We start from the raw sequence: 15,609 nt of genomic DNA on the forward strand, positions 1-15,609 counted from the left end.
GGTTTCAACAGCATACATATACATGGTTTCACCTTGTTTGCAGTACAACTCTCGGCAGAGTTGTATTGCACTGTAGTTGGAAATGTATCCGCAGAAATGCATGTGACGCAGGCATCAATTATGCTGGGTGATTTGTGAACAGTACTGCAACAGATATAGTTATGTTTGCTTTTTAAACAGTGTGTTTTGTTCGTTACTGCCAGTGTGATTTTGCCATGTTTTTTTTTGTTTTTTTTTGCTAGACGGGGCAAGTTATGTAGCATGTGGCTGTTAGGTGCTGTGAGACCTTGACCCAAGATTCACAATGACATGCAAGTGATTGTGTGTCCATCAGAGCTCTTCACTTTGGTCAGAAGATTCTCAGCCATGTTTAAGACAGTGCGGACAAATTGAAGTTGTCCTTTGTCAACTGATTAGGCATGTCACTAGAAACGAAACCTTTGTAAGCTTTTCAAGCTTACAAAGGTTTTAAATTGTAGCTTCACTGTCTAATTGAATACAAATACAATCAAACCTGCATATATCAAACTCTCAAGAAAACACCTGCGAGTTCAGTAGCATATAATTCGATATAAAAGTCGCAGTAAATTTAACGATACACAAACTTATTCAGATGAAAACAAAAACGTATTTCTACGATAGCCACTTGCTGTACGCAGATTACAGAGTGAAAATAGTCATGAAATTTTTTGTGTTACTTCATCTTCATTGCCTCGGAGAGAACACATTTTTCAATGTTATCCATGCATTTCATAACGACTGAGACCCCAGCCTTTTGTCAACATGCAATAGTGACGAACCATGCTGAGCACATGGAGCGTGTTGAAGCACATGGGCGCAGGTTCTCTCAAGTCCTCGTCACAGTTTGCATCAGTGGTGTCCTGGTTATCTGCGACATTGGAAATGATGTCTTCATCTGCAAGCTCTCCCATGGTCTCAAAGTTGTTGTCCGCGGAGTCAAAGTCGCCTATGGCTGCCCATCACAAATAGCACCCAGAAATTCGGACCAGTTCCACAAATCATCAAGACCCTCGTTGACTTCATCCAGCTTACCCGACAAAGAATTTGCTCTGTCTTCTCCAGGATAGCAGAGACCAACATGTCGGAAGCAGTAGTACAGTTTCGTTTTTTACATCATTCCACAGCCCACTTTGCATGGCCAGGGCGCGCCTAAGAGTTGGATTTTTAGGTCTCTTCTAGTCCTCAGGTTCTGCAGAAGCCGTTCAGTCAGACATTTTCTACAGTCAACCATCACCGCATGGATTATTCTTTGATCTAACGGTTGAAGCACCTGACGTAGCATTCCGTGGCAGGAAGTGAAGTTCATTGTTGTTGAAACTAGCACTGCAGCGGTGGGCACAGCGGTTGTCTATGATAAGGCAGACGTTGCGACTTTGGCCCATCAGGGTGTCGTTTCAAGACTTCATCCACTTTGCTAAAGCTAAAAGATCGGAGGTCATCCATGCTCTTTGGTTGAACCTGTATGTCACCGGAACCAAAAGCATGTACTGCAAGCATCGCGGAGACTCTTTTTTTCTCAGGGTCTCTTCCCCAGCTTAGCTTGAATGTCAGCCTTGCGCTTCAAAATGGTGCTCAGCATGCTTCTCGGGATCTAGTAAGCAGTGGCAACTTTCGATTTCTTCTCACCTCGTTCGACTCGCTTTGCAATGTTTACAATGCAATGTTTACAAGAGTTTACTATGCGTGAATTTGCTTACTTTATTAGTGCCCTTTTACTCAAAGGGATGTTGTGTTGCTTTCTCACAACTCAGGAGGAAAAGCCAATGTAGAGCTGAAGTCACCGTCCTTTTTCCAACGAGAATTCCTTCCCGCTGCTGATACGGTGACTATTTGTTCTTCATTTACTTGTTCATCCGCAACACATCACCAGCCTTAGACTGGTGATGTGTTTGTTCTAAGGGAGGGTTATACACACATAAACTATCTCAAGTACGAATAGTTTCAAATATCAAAACAAGTATTGAATTATGAACCATAAGTACATTTCATCCCAGTTAAATTTTATATTCTTATGCTTGAACATTGAATTCTATTGAATACTGGGCCAATAAGTCATAACACTGAAAACATGGTTTGGATTATTTGGTCAGTGATATGATGGACTTAAAACATTGTGGCTGTGTTTGTGAGAATAAAATTGCTACCTTGTCATAATTGATGAAGACCCTTATGTGATATGAAAAAATATTCCCAGTTAGAGCGCTGTTATTGCCTTTACAGTGGCAAAAAATCACAACTTGTCTCCCTAAAAAAAAACTTGCACATCTGATGCTGGCATGTAAAAACACCAACTGTTGTGTGGCCTGGTATGAGGCATTCTGTTTGGGCGCTGACGATTTATCCAGCCACTGAAACTGCTTTTTCACCTGCTGTTCAGGGAGCAGGTATCGTTACCTGAGCTTTGCCAACGTGGGGTGTCTGAAGCAATACACAGTTCAGCAGGAGACAGCTGACTTTTGGTTTTGGTTTCCGACCGCATTTCTGCTCTTTAGAAGTGGCACTTTTGATTGGTTGGAGAGTTCGTAGAAGTGACGTAACTGTGCTCACTTTTTGTAGGTGGTCTGATTGGGGAAGGCTCTCGGAGCTTTCATTTCAAATTTTCTCAGCAATGCAGCAACATTTCCACACAAATAAAATGCCAGGAATGATCCAGATCCAGATGAATAATATACCTGGCCTGCTAAGTTTGATATTTCCCTTTAGTGTCCCTTTAACTGAATAAAGGGCATAAGGAAATTTACTGTTTTGTGGGAGGACTTCTTTTATGTAAGGAAGATAAATGAACAGTAACTTTTGTTTGTATGTGCATGTATTGCATTTTCTGTTCCTTTTTTCTTGCCTTCAGATTACGTTTGACCTCGTAGTTAGTGCATTCACCTTGATGGAGCTGCCAAATGCACAACGAAGGCTGGAAACTGTAGCCAGTCTTTGGGGGAAGACCAATCGCTTCCTGGTAAGGCTTGATGCTGTGCTGGGCTGTTGCTTTTTTCGCGCTGATTACATGCATTTAATTTATACCACTGCCAAGCAGGCACGTCCAACCCTGATAGAAATTCTGCTGCTACTTAATTACACCTGACTTTGATTAGTCAATGGAACTGTTACTTGCCACATAGCACTGTGTGCACCCTTACTTGTACAGCTACTTGTAGCAAAGAGAGAGTTTGTAGTCAAAGAAGAGTGAACGAACAAAAAATGATTTATCTAAATAGTGCTGTGTAATTTTCAAATTATGTACAGGCAAGCAGTTTGGCCTCTTGTTGAGTTTGAATTTTTCTTAGCATGAGAGTAGCAATGGCAACTCCTTGATCTGATGCAAAAGTTTAGTCGCTCTTCAGGAACCAGCTTTGTGCCAAGCAGCATCAAGCTGTATTGTGATTGAAATTGGTCTTAGCAACGTTGGATCTACATTGAATTTCATCCTAGTGGACTCAGTCGGAATGAGTAGCGCCTCTTATGAATGGGCTATAGGACAAAGAGACTGTGCTGGTGAGGTATTTTTAGTATGTGCAAGTGTGACCATCATGGCTAAGTAAGTGCGTGGTTGATTGCCTTGCCTCACATTTCAGCCACATCAGGCACATGCTAAAGATATTGTGCATATTCTACAGTTTGTTGTTGCTGGTAACATAGTATTTTTGTGTAATTTCATCGTGGTGTTGGTAGGGCAGTGTCTTCTAGAGCTAAGCAGAGAAATTTAGTTGCATTTTTGTTGCATCAGTGCCAGACACCTATTATACCCCTGCCACACGGCAAATTTAATGTCATTCTCATCGAATGACATTTGTTTGACTTAATGTCATTTTTCCTGCGCGCTGCTACACGGCAAAAACTAATGTCATTTCCAAATGTGGCGATTGTGATGGAAAGAGAGTACTGCATACAAAAATTTCGATGTATGCTTCAATACGTTGCAAAAATAATTGCTTTGCTAATGGAAACCGATTTTTAAATCTTCATCCTCATTTCAATAACGTGTTGATCACTGCTATCCACCACGAGTCCAAGCCAAGCCAAACCTCAGCCAGCGGCGGCAGGCAAATGGCGGACGTCATTTTGTGAAATGCTCTCTATGGTGAAATTAGACAGTATTAGCTGTGCGTCCGCAAAAGCTTTGTGCATGCTACGGGCGCACCTTGCACGCACTGCCGCCCGTCCTCACAACAGTTTTAGTTGGGAGCATGGTGGTTGGGAGTGACTAGCGTAGCGCGCGAGAAGCATAACATACTGTGGCGCCATCTAGCGGACAGCAAGTCAAACCTCCTGAACTGAGTGCCGAATAAACGTTTTTCTCTTTTATTAACGACAGTAATGAATGCATTTGAAGGCTTTGTTTTTTTTTAATGTAAATCAATTGGATGAAATGAAAATGTAGATTTTAGTGCAAAGTTGGACAAATACTTCGCTCGGGGTCGTTGCTATGACGACAGTGTAAGCCATACATAGTTAAGACTAGCATCAAGAAATTCTGAAATTTATCTCAAAAGTGACTAATATTTCAAACCTATATTGTTACGGAGGGATGAGAATTCACAAAATAAAAGCGAATACAACCGTTTAGAGCAAGCTATCGCGTCGAAAAATGCAGGGCGACGCAGTATTCGGTCCGAACTCCGAAGCGGGCGAGCTGGGCGTCGCCATGTTGTGAATGTTAACCACGCAAGGCTGGTAGCGAGAGTGAGTTTTATTTTTTTCCAATCCTATTTGGCATTTTTATAAACATAAATGAACGACCGCACAATCATACGGACGCGGAAATATTACAGTGCTTGTGATGTTTTTGTAATCGTGTTCTTCGGTGTATTTTCTCACCAAGTCTCTGGAGTCGAGGGAACACATTAGCTCAGAGATCGCTGGCTAATGCGTTCTGTAAACTCATTCGGTACCTAATGTCGTTTCCATCGAATGACATTATATTTTCTCGTGTGGCAGCAAACTAATGTCATTTTGAACGAACGTCATTCGATGGGAATGACATTAAATTTGCCGTGTGGCAGGGGTATTAGAGACCTTTCAACGTCATTTTTCTGTCGCTCAACTATCTTAGCATAACCACTTCATACTCTTCAAGCCATTCCTTGGACACAAGCTTTCAGAACCATTCCTGGTGGAGCCTTGGTGGCCTTTCAGGCGAATAGAGTTCACTTTAGTTTTATATGGCTCACTCCTCAAACATGCGGAGCACTTCCTCACTTCCTTTGAGCACTCTATGCTGGAAAGGATAACAGGAATCTATTGTTGTGCTTCATTGATTTCTCTTTGATGTCATCTTCGTGGTTTAGTGGAAGTGTTCTGCTACATTCAGCAGCTGCATTTCAGTGCTTGAGCAGTGCTGGAGAGCACTTCTGCTATGACATACAGGGTCTGTCCTGAAAGTAATGAGACTAGTCGCGGTGTGGCGCGTGCTCGCGCTAGATCGGGAAACCGCTTTTGGGGGAAGGAGTGGGAACCTTCAGCTTCACAATGCGACGAGCTTAGTTGGCTGCGAGCAGGCGAAGCGAGTGGACATCTTCGAGCGTGTACCCATATTTCGTCGCTGCGTCGAGGAAAGCATGGAGCGAACGTTGGAACAGCGCTACGCGGTGAAGCTTTGCAATAAACTGGGTAAGTCACCTACCGAGTCAACCAACGTGATCAAGACAGCATGTGGGAACGATGCAATGTCCACGTCGTGTGTTCTAATGGCACAAGGCATTCAAAAACGGTCGTGACGACGTTCACAACAAGCAGCGGTCCAGGCGCCTGTCGATGACGGTTACGGGCGGTAACATTGACTGTGTGGTCCTGAACGTCTTCACGGGCATTTGTAAATGCTTTGTGCCATTGGAACCCTTGCGATCCGGACATTGCATCATTACCACATGCTGTCAGATGTCTCTGTCGGTGATTTATTCAGTTTATTGCAAAACTTCACCTCGTCGCGCTGTTCCATGGTTTCCTCGACGCAGCGACGAAACAGGGGTACACGTTTGAGCACGTCCACTCGCTTGACCTGCTCGAAGCCAACTGAGGTCTTTGCACTGTGAAGCTGAAGGTTTCCGCTCCTTCCCTCAAAAGCGGTTTCCCGATCTAGTGCATGCACGTGCCACACCGCGACTTGTCTCATTACTTTCAGGACAGACCCTGTATTAAGTCGCATGAAAAGTGTCGAAAGGCATCTGCGAGGTCATCATCATCAGGAGGCTGTGTAGCTTTGTAGTAATATTTATTTGTCTGATGAGGTGCTTTTATCTATGCAATAGCTGTGTGATATATCTGTTTCTTTCTTCTGCTTGTTTTTTCTTTCTGTAGGTTCTTATTGAGAATGGCACACAGGCTGGACATACTGCAGTTACAGAAGCTCGTGACTTCGTACTCATGGTCAGTAGGAATTCCTCAGTTCCATACATGTTGCATTAAAAGATGCAAAAGCATATTTGATTTTATTCACAAAGATACAGATTTATTTTCATATTTTGGTCATTTTTCTTTTGCTGGAAAAAGAGTGATTTAGTGTGTCTGGCTTTCTGCAAGCTCTCCTTCTCTCACCTTCTCTCCCTCCTAAGTCAATGTTTACGATTGTGTTTTTCTCAGATCAGCAAGGATGGTGGCCAAGAGCCTGCCAAAGTTCTGGCTCCTGTAAGTACATCTGTTCTTCTTCCACTTGAGGAGTGGTGGGTTTGGGGCAACTATTATTTTTTATAACAAACGTGCTTTTCGAGAGCAAACATAGCATTCCACTAGGCCACATGCTATTTCTGAGCCGGTACTAGACATTTAGAATAAGTAGCCGCGAACAATTGTTCATTTCACATCAATGCTTTAATTGTAGGAGGCTTGGAAGATAAATGATGCCAGTGTGCTTTATTTTTCACTTGGAAAGAGAAAGAGATAGGCACAAGTAGTGCCTGAAATATTGGACATAATCTTCTTAATGCCTAGTGTACTTTTGTCCAAGCAACCAAGGGTGGGAAGTGGATCAAGGCCATGCTGCTTTGGCTAGAATGTTAAAGAATCAGAAGGCTTTAATAATACTGTGACATAAAGCTTATTCTTATCACACAATTGTTAGTGCTTTGCTTTCGTGTTGAGCCAACGTAAAACCTTGTCTCTGTGAAAGGGCTTATTGCTGTAACCTGTGCAATAATCTGTCTTCAGTAAATAAACTGTATTTATATGTTATTGAGTGTCCTTAAGTGCAGAGCTTTCATTGGGAGCAAGAACAGTTTGTCAGCTCCTTTTAGTTTTGTTTTCATGGGCCATTTGCATTGTATCAAATTTTTTTGTGGCTTTTTAGCAGAGTGAAATGTGAGGCTTAAGCAGATTGGAATGAGTGGGTGTTGCTTACTTCCAGTCACACATTTGATACCTTACATTGTGTCTCTCTCAACGTTGGTGGCACTTAATAGTCCAACAAATGGCGCAATGGCGCAGGGCAGCAGATAAAAAAAAAAGAAACAGATGGAATATGGTACTATGTGATGTCTGCCTTTGTTGCTCATTTGACCATGGAAAAGGAACAAGCCCTAACGTCCGCATTGATAGTTGGGCTTGTGGCATGTTGCCACAATAGCTCCACCTGGAAGTTACACTCAGGTACAGTTTTTTTTTGGCAATGAAACGAAGGACACAGGGGCGAGGCATGCTTAACTGTGTCATTCTGCCAAATAGTTTGGGAGCACAATGGTGCACCCGGCTGCGATACATGTTGCTCTCTCCATGGCACATTGATCCAGTCAGTGGGGTAGCTGGCGCTATCTATGAAGGCTTCTTGTAACTGTATATTCCTAGCAAATTCCTTGCAGTGGTGAAAGCAGTTTTTTTCCTTGACTCTCGACATTGAAAGTCGGCAGTTGTGTTAGAAATATGCCTTAAATATATTACAGTAAACATTGTTTTCAGAAAAAAACTGGTAACTGCAATGGGGTCTGTATTCTGCTGCGTTGGAAGAGAGGCTTGTTTTGGCTTCATAACTTCTGTACCATTGCCAGAAAAGTTGTCCTTGGGTATGGTGCTGTGTACTGTTGCTCCCAGTTTCGTTCATTGCCATTGCTTTGGGAACCTGATCGCTTCTTTCTTTTCTCTTCCCTGCGATGCCTGCACACAATGTGCAGTGCCCCCACGATCTTGACTGCCCCAGGGACACACAGGCACTGGGCATCCCATGCAACTTCGAAGCACGTTACGAGGAGCCTCTGCTAACACTGGTTTGTTGTCACCATTAATAGTAATTATAGTATCATCTTTTATTACACAGCACATACAGGAAACTTGTTGTGAAACTTAATAATAATTATTTTTATTGTCACCAACACGAGTATTACTAAAAGAAACAGGCAAGAATAGTAGCAATAATAATAATAGTAATTATGCACAAATTGCACACAACTTCACAGTGGGGCGAGCCTGTCAATGCCAGCGAGGGGCAGGTTGGACTTGGCCCAAAATTGGAACCATCTCACATACAAAGATATATTATGAAGCGTAAAAGAAAAAGATTAAAGGTGCAATTTAAGAGCTACATATCAACAAAACAAGGCTCTATCGGAGATTCATTGGGAAGGAATAAACAAGACAAAAGTACCACATGTGAGAATAAGAGAATGAAGTTCATTCAGACAATTGGAAAGTTCAGGTTTTAAATTAAGGGGGGATGAGGTTCTTAAGAACTTGTTTTTAATTTGTCGACATAACTTGAAACTTGGCACGCAGATGTATCATAGAATGCTGATTCCAAATAAGCATTTAGATTTCAAATATCTCACCTGGAAGAAAATTTATCGCAAATTACCATCCAAATTAGGCCATTTCTTACGGGCCTTTATAGTAACTTATCAGTTAAGAAAGCATTTTTAAGAATGTACAAGCATTTCCAAAGGTCCACCACACATCCTAAAGCTTTCTTTTTTCCTTTAACCATAATATATTAGCAATTATGCCAGGTGTGGGCTAATTACTACCACATCATTTTTTCTTTCCAAATTTGTTATTTATTTATGATCAGCAAAATGATTTTATAGACATTTTGTTAGCTTTAGGATGTGCAAATGTCTGCTTATTCTTAAAAATCTTTCTTTAACTGATAAATTACTATAAAGGTCCGTAAGAAATGACCTAATTAGGATATTTTATTGCGCAATATATTTCCTTCCAGCTGAGATATTTGAAATCGAAATGCATATTTGAAATCAGCATTCACTGATATACCTCGGTGCTAAGTTTCAGAAAGCTAAGTTAACAAATAAAAAAAAAGTTTTTAAGACCCTCATCCCCCCTTAAGGAATTGTTTGAGCTTGGGCTTTAAATCAACTTGGACGCAGTCCTGTGGAAGGAGATTGAAAATAGTCAAGATGTACATTACCCTGGTTCCTTTCACAAAATGCATAGAGGGATGTGGCACAATTAGTAATAATAATAATAGTAATATTTGTGTTCAAGGAAAGGAGAAACATGGTGATCCCTGCACTCTTCATGGGTTCCTGAACCATGCCATTAGGGGAGAAACGAAGAGAATGAAAACAAGGAGAGAGTCGCTGTGGTGTAGGGCTGCAGAAAAATTTCAAATTGATGTGCGTCAACATCCCACAGACCACAGGCCGTCTTGCATTTCGCTTTAATGGAAGTGTAGGTGGTGTTTCCCGTTTCCCTACTAAAGTTTCAGCACTGACAGTCTTTTAATTTTATTGGCTCTATCTCCGATTTTTCACAGTTCATGTAATACTAATATTGCGAACTTGATAAAAGAGTTTGAAAGCATGATTTTACTTTTATGAGAAATTTCCTAGTCTGAGAATTGCTTGCTGGTGAAAAGCAAATACTTGAACGACATTTAAAAATCCTGATGTGTAGGTTTTCAGTATAAAATTGACAGTTGCTCTTGGCGTGTATTTAAGCGAGGCTAATTTGCCAGCAAGCATTATGGGGGCACTACCTATTTATTGCTTTGAGGTCTTAAGTAGTGGTTACTCCTCACGTGAAGCATACCAGCTTCATACTAATGTAAGCCAATACTTCAGGTGAAATTGGTGTTTGCCTGAAGTACTGCCAGATTTCTTTCTTCTTCTGTCTACATCTTCGTCCCTTGAGCTGTTCCATCAAACATTATCAAACAACTATCCTGCACCTCAACTCTTGTAAACTTCTCTCTTCTACTTGAAGACAAATTTTTGTTTCTTTTCCTAGTTTTCGTCTTGATTTTCCTGGTTTTGTTGTCCAATAATTGAGCGAAGTATAGTATTGAGTTCTTGTAATTCAGAAGTGACATTGTAAGTTTTTCCTTATAAGCTTGATAGCTTGCTTCATATTTTCCTGGTGTCTATTGGTAATAGTTTAGCTGCTGAAATATCATAGTTACCGTATAAACGCGTGTAAGGGCCGCACCTTTTTTTACAGATTGGAGGGCCTATTTTCGGGGTGCGGCCCATACACGCGACATACGAAAAAAACATTTTTTTCAAGTAAAAACAGACCAACAAGTGAATGCGCGTTTATTTACAATAATCCTCATCAATCATCACTATTTACAATCATCAGTCATCATCACTCGCGGAGTCCTCAGACTCCGAGCTGGTGCTGCGCTCCTCTGGCTCATCACCCCACAAGTCGTCGTCTTCAGTTCCGTCCAAATCATTGGAAATCCCGGTCACTTTGAAGCTGCGGGATACAATGTCCATAGACACCGAATTCCATGCGGTCAAAATCCAGCCCAGCACAGTCGCGAGCGGGGCCCTCTTGAGCCGCCCGGTCGGAGTCTCATCGTGATCGCCGTTTGCAATCCATTCCGAGTATTGCCTCCGGAACTCAACCTTAAAAGGCCGATTAATGCTCACGTCCAGTGGTTGCAGCACGCCGGTGAGGCCGCCCGGAATAATGGCCATGTCTGTGCGGATACTGCCCAGATGTTTTTTGACTCTATCCGTTAAATGACCGCGGAAGCTGTCCAAGACGAGCAGTGATCGTTTGGCCAACATCGCGCCTGGGCGATTCTGCCAAACGCTTTTAATCCAATCGAGGACAAGCTCATCATCCATCCAGCCCTTTTCTTGGGCTCGAACTACAATTCCCTTGGGGAAAGCCTCATTTGGAATCTTCTTCCTTTTCAAAATCACATACGGGGGCAGCTTCCGCCCGTCTGCGGTGACGCACAGCATAACTGTGCACCGTTGGCGCTCCGCACCAGTTGCCCGCACAGAAACGCTCTTCTTTCCTTTAAGTTCAACTGTGCAGTTCTCAGGACAGTCGAACCACACGGGGGTCTGGTCGGTGTTTGCTATCTGTGACAACGTGTAATTGTGCTCATGGCGCAGACCGATCACGTACGAGGGGGTACCCAAAAGAAACCGGACTAAATTTTTTGGTCGGCAAAGCTTCTGTGGTACCGCGTTTTGCCACTAGGAGCGCATAGAACGAACATTCCAGAGTCAGTAAGCCGAGTGCCGTCGTTGAAGGAGGTCAGACTAGTCTAGGCAGAGTTTTAGAGTGACGACTGTTTTGTGTGAATGTCGTTTTTGCAATGGCTGATTTTCGTGAACAGCGTGCGCCGGTGAAATTCTGATTTTTGCTCGAAAAAGTTGTATGGAAACTCTTGCAATATTAAGAAAGACGTACAAGGACGATGCTATGGGTACAAATCAAGTGTTCCTGAATCGAATCCTGAATCAAAGCAACAATCATGCCAATGGAAAACTTCAAATTCAACTCGCCTCAAGAAAGCTCGTCAGGTGAAACCAAACCTCAAAACAATGCTGATTTGTTTTTTCGACGTGAGAGGAGTCGTCCATTGAGAATTTGTTCCGCAGGGTCAGACAGTTAGCCAGGCTTTCTACTTGGATGTTTTGAAAAGATTGGGCAACAGTGTGCGGTGGAAGCGGCCAGATTTGTGGCGGTCAGGTGACTGGTTTTTCCATCATGGCAATGCCCTTGCTCACACAGCCCTGTCTCTACGACAATTTTGGACCAAAAATGGCACGATCCCTGTTCCTCAACGCTCATACTCTCCCGACCTTGCCCCGCGCTACTTTCTTTGTTTCCTAGAATGAAAAAATAGGTGAATGGAAAGTGTTTCGCTGATGTTGCTGAGGTGAAGAAAAAAACGACGGAGGCACTGTCAAGCATCACAAAAGATGAATTTAAACAATGTTTTGAAAAATGGAATTAAAGATTTGACAAGCGTATCATTGCAAGTGGGGAATACTTTGAAGGAGATTGAAGGTCTGTGCTTAAAATGTGAACAAATAAGTTCAAACAAAAATAAGTCCGGTTTCTTTTGGGTACCCCCTCGTACCTATGAAAGTTGAGCACCTTGTCGGTGTAGTCGGGGGGGCAGCCTCTGGCACAGTGTGGTCCTTCGCTGAAAGGATAGGCCCTTCCTCTTTAAAAATCTCCGTAACCAGCCGACGCTACCTTTGAACTCCTCGCGGGGTATGCTTCTCGCACGCGCCAAGGCTTGCGTCTTCACGCGCAGCATGTCGTCAGCGCGTATCCATTGTTCCGAACTTCTATTGCGTAGCGGAACAGCTCTTCTTCGAGCTCTGGATATTTACATGGCTTGCCACGAAAAGCACGCCTTTTGGAGCTGGTGTTCTTCAATGCATCCTTCTGGTTGCACAACCTTCGGACGCACTTCTCGTCCACGCCAAATTTTCTACCCGCCGCACGCTTGCCATGGTCGAGGGCAAACTCCACTACCTTCAGTTTAAAGCCTGCCGTGTAGCTACTGATATGTTTGCCCATCGTGCTAGAATGGCAACGCTCGATGGCAATTCGTGAAAAATAAAGCAGAGCGCACACGAGAGCCGCAACAACAGCGTGCGCCCACGCCAACAACGCTGCTACAACTCGCGTGCCTTCGACAGTCGCAAAACAAAGCCGGGGTGGATTGGATTGGATCTGGGGCTTACCAGGGCTGATGATACCGATGACGATATGGATTGCGGAAGCTCGCGGCAGAAAGAAAATATGATAATGATGATGACCCGCGCCATCGGCGCCATCCGTGGACGGCATCTGGAAGCTTCCGTGCGCGCGCATTTTGAAGGCTAATCACACATGGGTCGTGGAAAGTTTGGGGTGCGGCCCTTACACGGATTTTTTTTTTTTAAATATTTGCTTCGGGAAGTTGGGGGTGCGGCCCTTACACGCGTTTATACGGTATATGGAATGCACTTTTCAGTCTTTGATTTTCTTTGTTTATTTGTGGGTGCTGCTGCCTGAACATTACTGCGAAAATACCGCTTGCGCTCAGGCTTCGTTTCAATCTGAACTCTAACGCTGTTTTTATGGCTTTGTGTTCTGTGCATACAGAAAACCCAAGCTGCTTTTGCGAGGTACTCTTATGTGGTGCTGCAGAAACCTGGAGACATTCCCAGTGAGTGGTTTGGACATTTCAGATTACTACAACTGTATTATTATTATTACTACTACAACTACTGCAAAAGATTGTTAGAAATGTATCACAAGGCAGACTATTTACTTTACGTCTAAAAGGGGGTCATAATATTTCCAGATACAGAATTTGGTGTGCAGCTGCTTGAACAGGTAATTTTTGCAGTAGTTCATGCACTTAACACAAACATGTGCATCCATAGAGTCAGCTTGAGTTTACCGGTGACTGTGCTGTTTGGCTTGTTAGCTGTGCTCAGTCTCACTGTTCTCAGGCCGCCGCGGTGGCTCAGTGGCTATGGTGCTCGGCTGCTGGCCCGAAAGACGCGGGTTCGATCCCGGCCGCGGTGGCTGGAATTTCTTTGGAGGAGAAATTCTAGAGACCCGTGTACTGTGCGATGTCAGTGCACGTTAAAGAACCCTAGGTGGTCGAAATTTCCGGAGCCCTCCACTACGGCGTCTCTCATAGCCTTAGTCGCTTTGGGACGTTAAACCCCATAAACCAAACCAAACCACTGTTCTCAGAACCAGCAACACATGCGTATGCAGGATGAGGCTGTTACAAGTGCATTATTTGCATGAAACCAAGTTTGTAAGGTTTCTTGAACTGTTTGCTGTAAGAAAAGTCATAAATCTGAACAAATCAGGCTAATATTTCTTTTGGGTACTTTTTATATGACAGTTTAGTGCAGGTTATCTTCAGAAACCTGCAGGTGGCCATCTTTTTTTGGCAGTAAGGTAGTGTATGCTTGAATATATACCTAATTGCTTTTTACTAAATTGGCCTGTTTCTAGTGTATTTCATAATCTTTCTTGATGCCTCTCAGGGTTGTAAGGTGAATATACTAGTTATTGACCCGCACGCTACTTGTGGTTAGGCTTTTCTTGCTAGTGCTAAACCTCCGTCTTGGGTGTCGGCATTCCTGTTGTTGAGGCTTCTCTTGGCAGTGTTAGGATTGTATCTTGGAGGTCTGCATTACTGTTGTTGGCCCAGAAGTCTTTGCAAATGTAAGTCAGGCAGATGCAAAAGTTTCCTGCCTGACTGTTCCTCCTGGTGCATTGCAGAGGAGAGAAACTGGCCACGTCTGATCCGTCCAGTGCTTCGTCGAAGCAATCATGCAGTCTGCCGCATGTGCTGCAGTGATGCTTGTCTGAAGGAGTTTGTGTTCACCAAGAAGAGGCACGGCAGGTGGGTCAGGAGGCTCCTTGGGCTGCTTTGGAATGGAAGAAAGGGTTCGGCTTGAGTCGCTATTTCTTTCTTGCTCTTGTTGACACACTGCATAAACAACCTGTGAACTACTCACACGAGATTTCACGGGGGAGGTGTTTGTGTGTGGTTTTATTGCTGTGCACATCCTGAAGTAATCACAGCAGCTATAGTTTTGAATGTATTTTTGTTTCCTTTATAAAGGGGCTGACTGCTGGTTTTTAAGGACCCCAGTGTACAGTCTTTGTCAAAAGTAACCAGGCTGCATGGTTTGCTTCTAGCTTGCATAGTGGAGCCCTTGTGGCTTTTCTAAAGATCAAAACGTGTTGAAAGGTAAGAAGACCCCCAGTCCTTACCTTTAACGACCATTTCTGTTTCAGAGAAGCTGTAAAGGCTCCACTGTACGAGCTAGAAGCAAACTATGCAGCCTGGTTACTTTTGACAGAGACTGTACTTCATCTTGTATTATAGTTGGGTTAGAAATGTACTGTAAATTATGCTTAAGAAGAATTATCAGTGTTTACTCTTTTCTTTTATGCATCCTGATGCTGGAAATGAGGTCATTCCATGCAAAACGTTCCACACCCCAAAAGCAACCACCACCGATTGTTTTGAAAAATGCGTGCATGCTGCATTGTAGATGTTCTGAACATGAGTGAGAACTTCATAGAACCTTGTTTGCAACTTTGTTTGCCACATGGTTCATTGTTAGGCAGTCAGCCTACACAGCCAGACTCAGTGTTATGCTGTGTTTTGCATGCTGCCATAACTTACCACAGCAGTGCACTTTGTCAATGCACAGATTACTGGTGGCAGCTACTGTGAAGGACACCTGTGAAGGACACCTGTCTCATTCTGTATGTGCAGGCATGTGTACCGCATGGCACGCTCCAGCAAGTGGGGAGACCAGTTGCCCCTTGACATTATGCCTCCTGGGGAAGGAGTGCCACTTTCTGACTCTGCAGAAGACATGGATGTTGAATGTGAAGATGTAGATAGCAAATAAAAGATTATAGAGATCA

General features: G+C 43.3%; 1 protein-coding gene across 2 annotated transcripts in view; it reads left to right on the top strand.

Annotated features, from left to right (window-relative positions):
* LOC149364946 (ribosome assembly protein METTL17, mitochondrial) overlaps positions 1 to 15,609 on the top strand; it is a 28,431-nt gene extending 12,822 nt beyond the window's left edge. For both annotated transcript variants that reach the window (XM_089574931.1, XM_089574932.1), the window contains 8 exons: positions 1,773 to 1,843; positions 2,867 to 2,974; positions 6,313 to 6,381; positions 6,595 to 6,639; positions 8,115 to 8,207; positions 13,303 to 13,366; positions 14,446 to 14,569; positions 15,455 to 15,609. In XM_089574931.1, the coding sequence (XP_089431057.1) occupies positions 1,773 to 1,843; positions 2,867 to 2,974; positions 6,313 to 6,381; positions 6,595 to 6,639; positions 8,115 to 8,207; positions 13,303 to 13,366; positions 14,446 to 14,569; positions 15,455 to 15,593 (713 nt within the window). In that variant the 3' untranslated portion in view covers positions 15,594 to 15,609. The remainder of the gene's footprint in view (positions 1 to 1,772; positions 1,844 to 2,866; positions 2,975 to 6,312; positions 6,382 to 6,594; positions 6,640 to 8,114; positions 8,208 to 13,302; positions 13,367 to 14,445; positions 14,570 to 15,454) is intronic.

This window comes from Amblyomma mixtum, chromosome 2 (genome assembly GCF_055824585.1).
Source record: "Amblyomma mixtum isolate Tamu chromosome 2, ASM5582458v1, whole genome shotgun sequence".
Lineage (NCBI taxonomy): Eukaryota > Metazoa > Arthropoda > Arachnida > Ixodida > Ixodidae > Amblyomma > Amblyomma mixtum.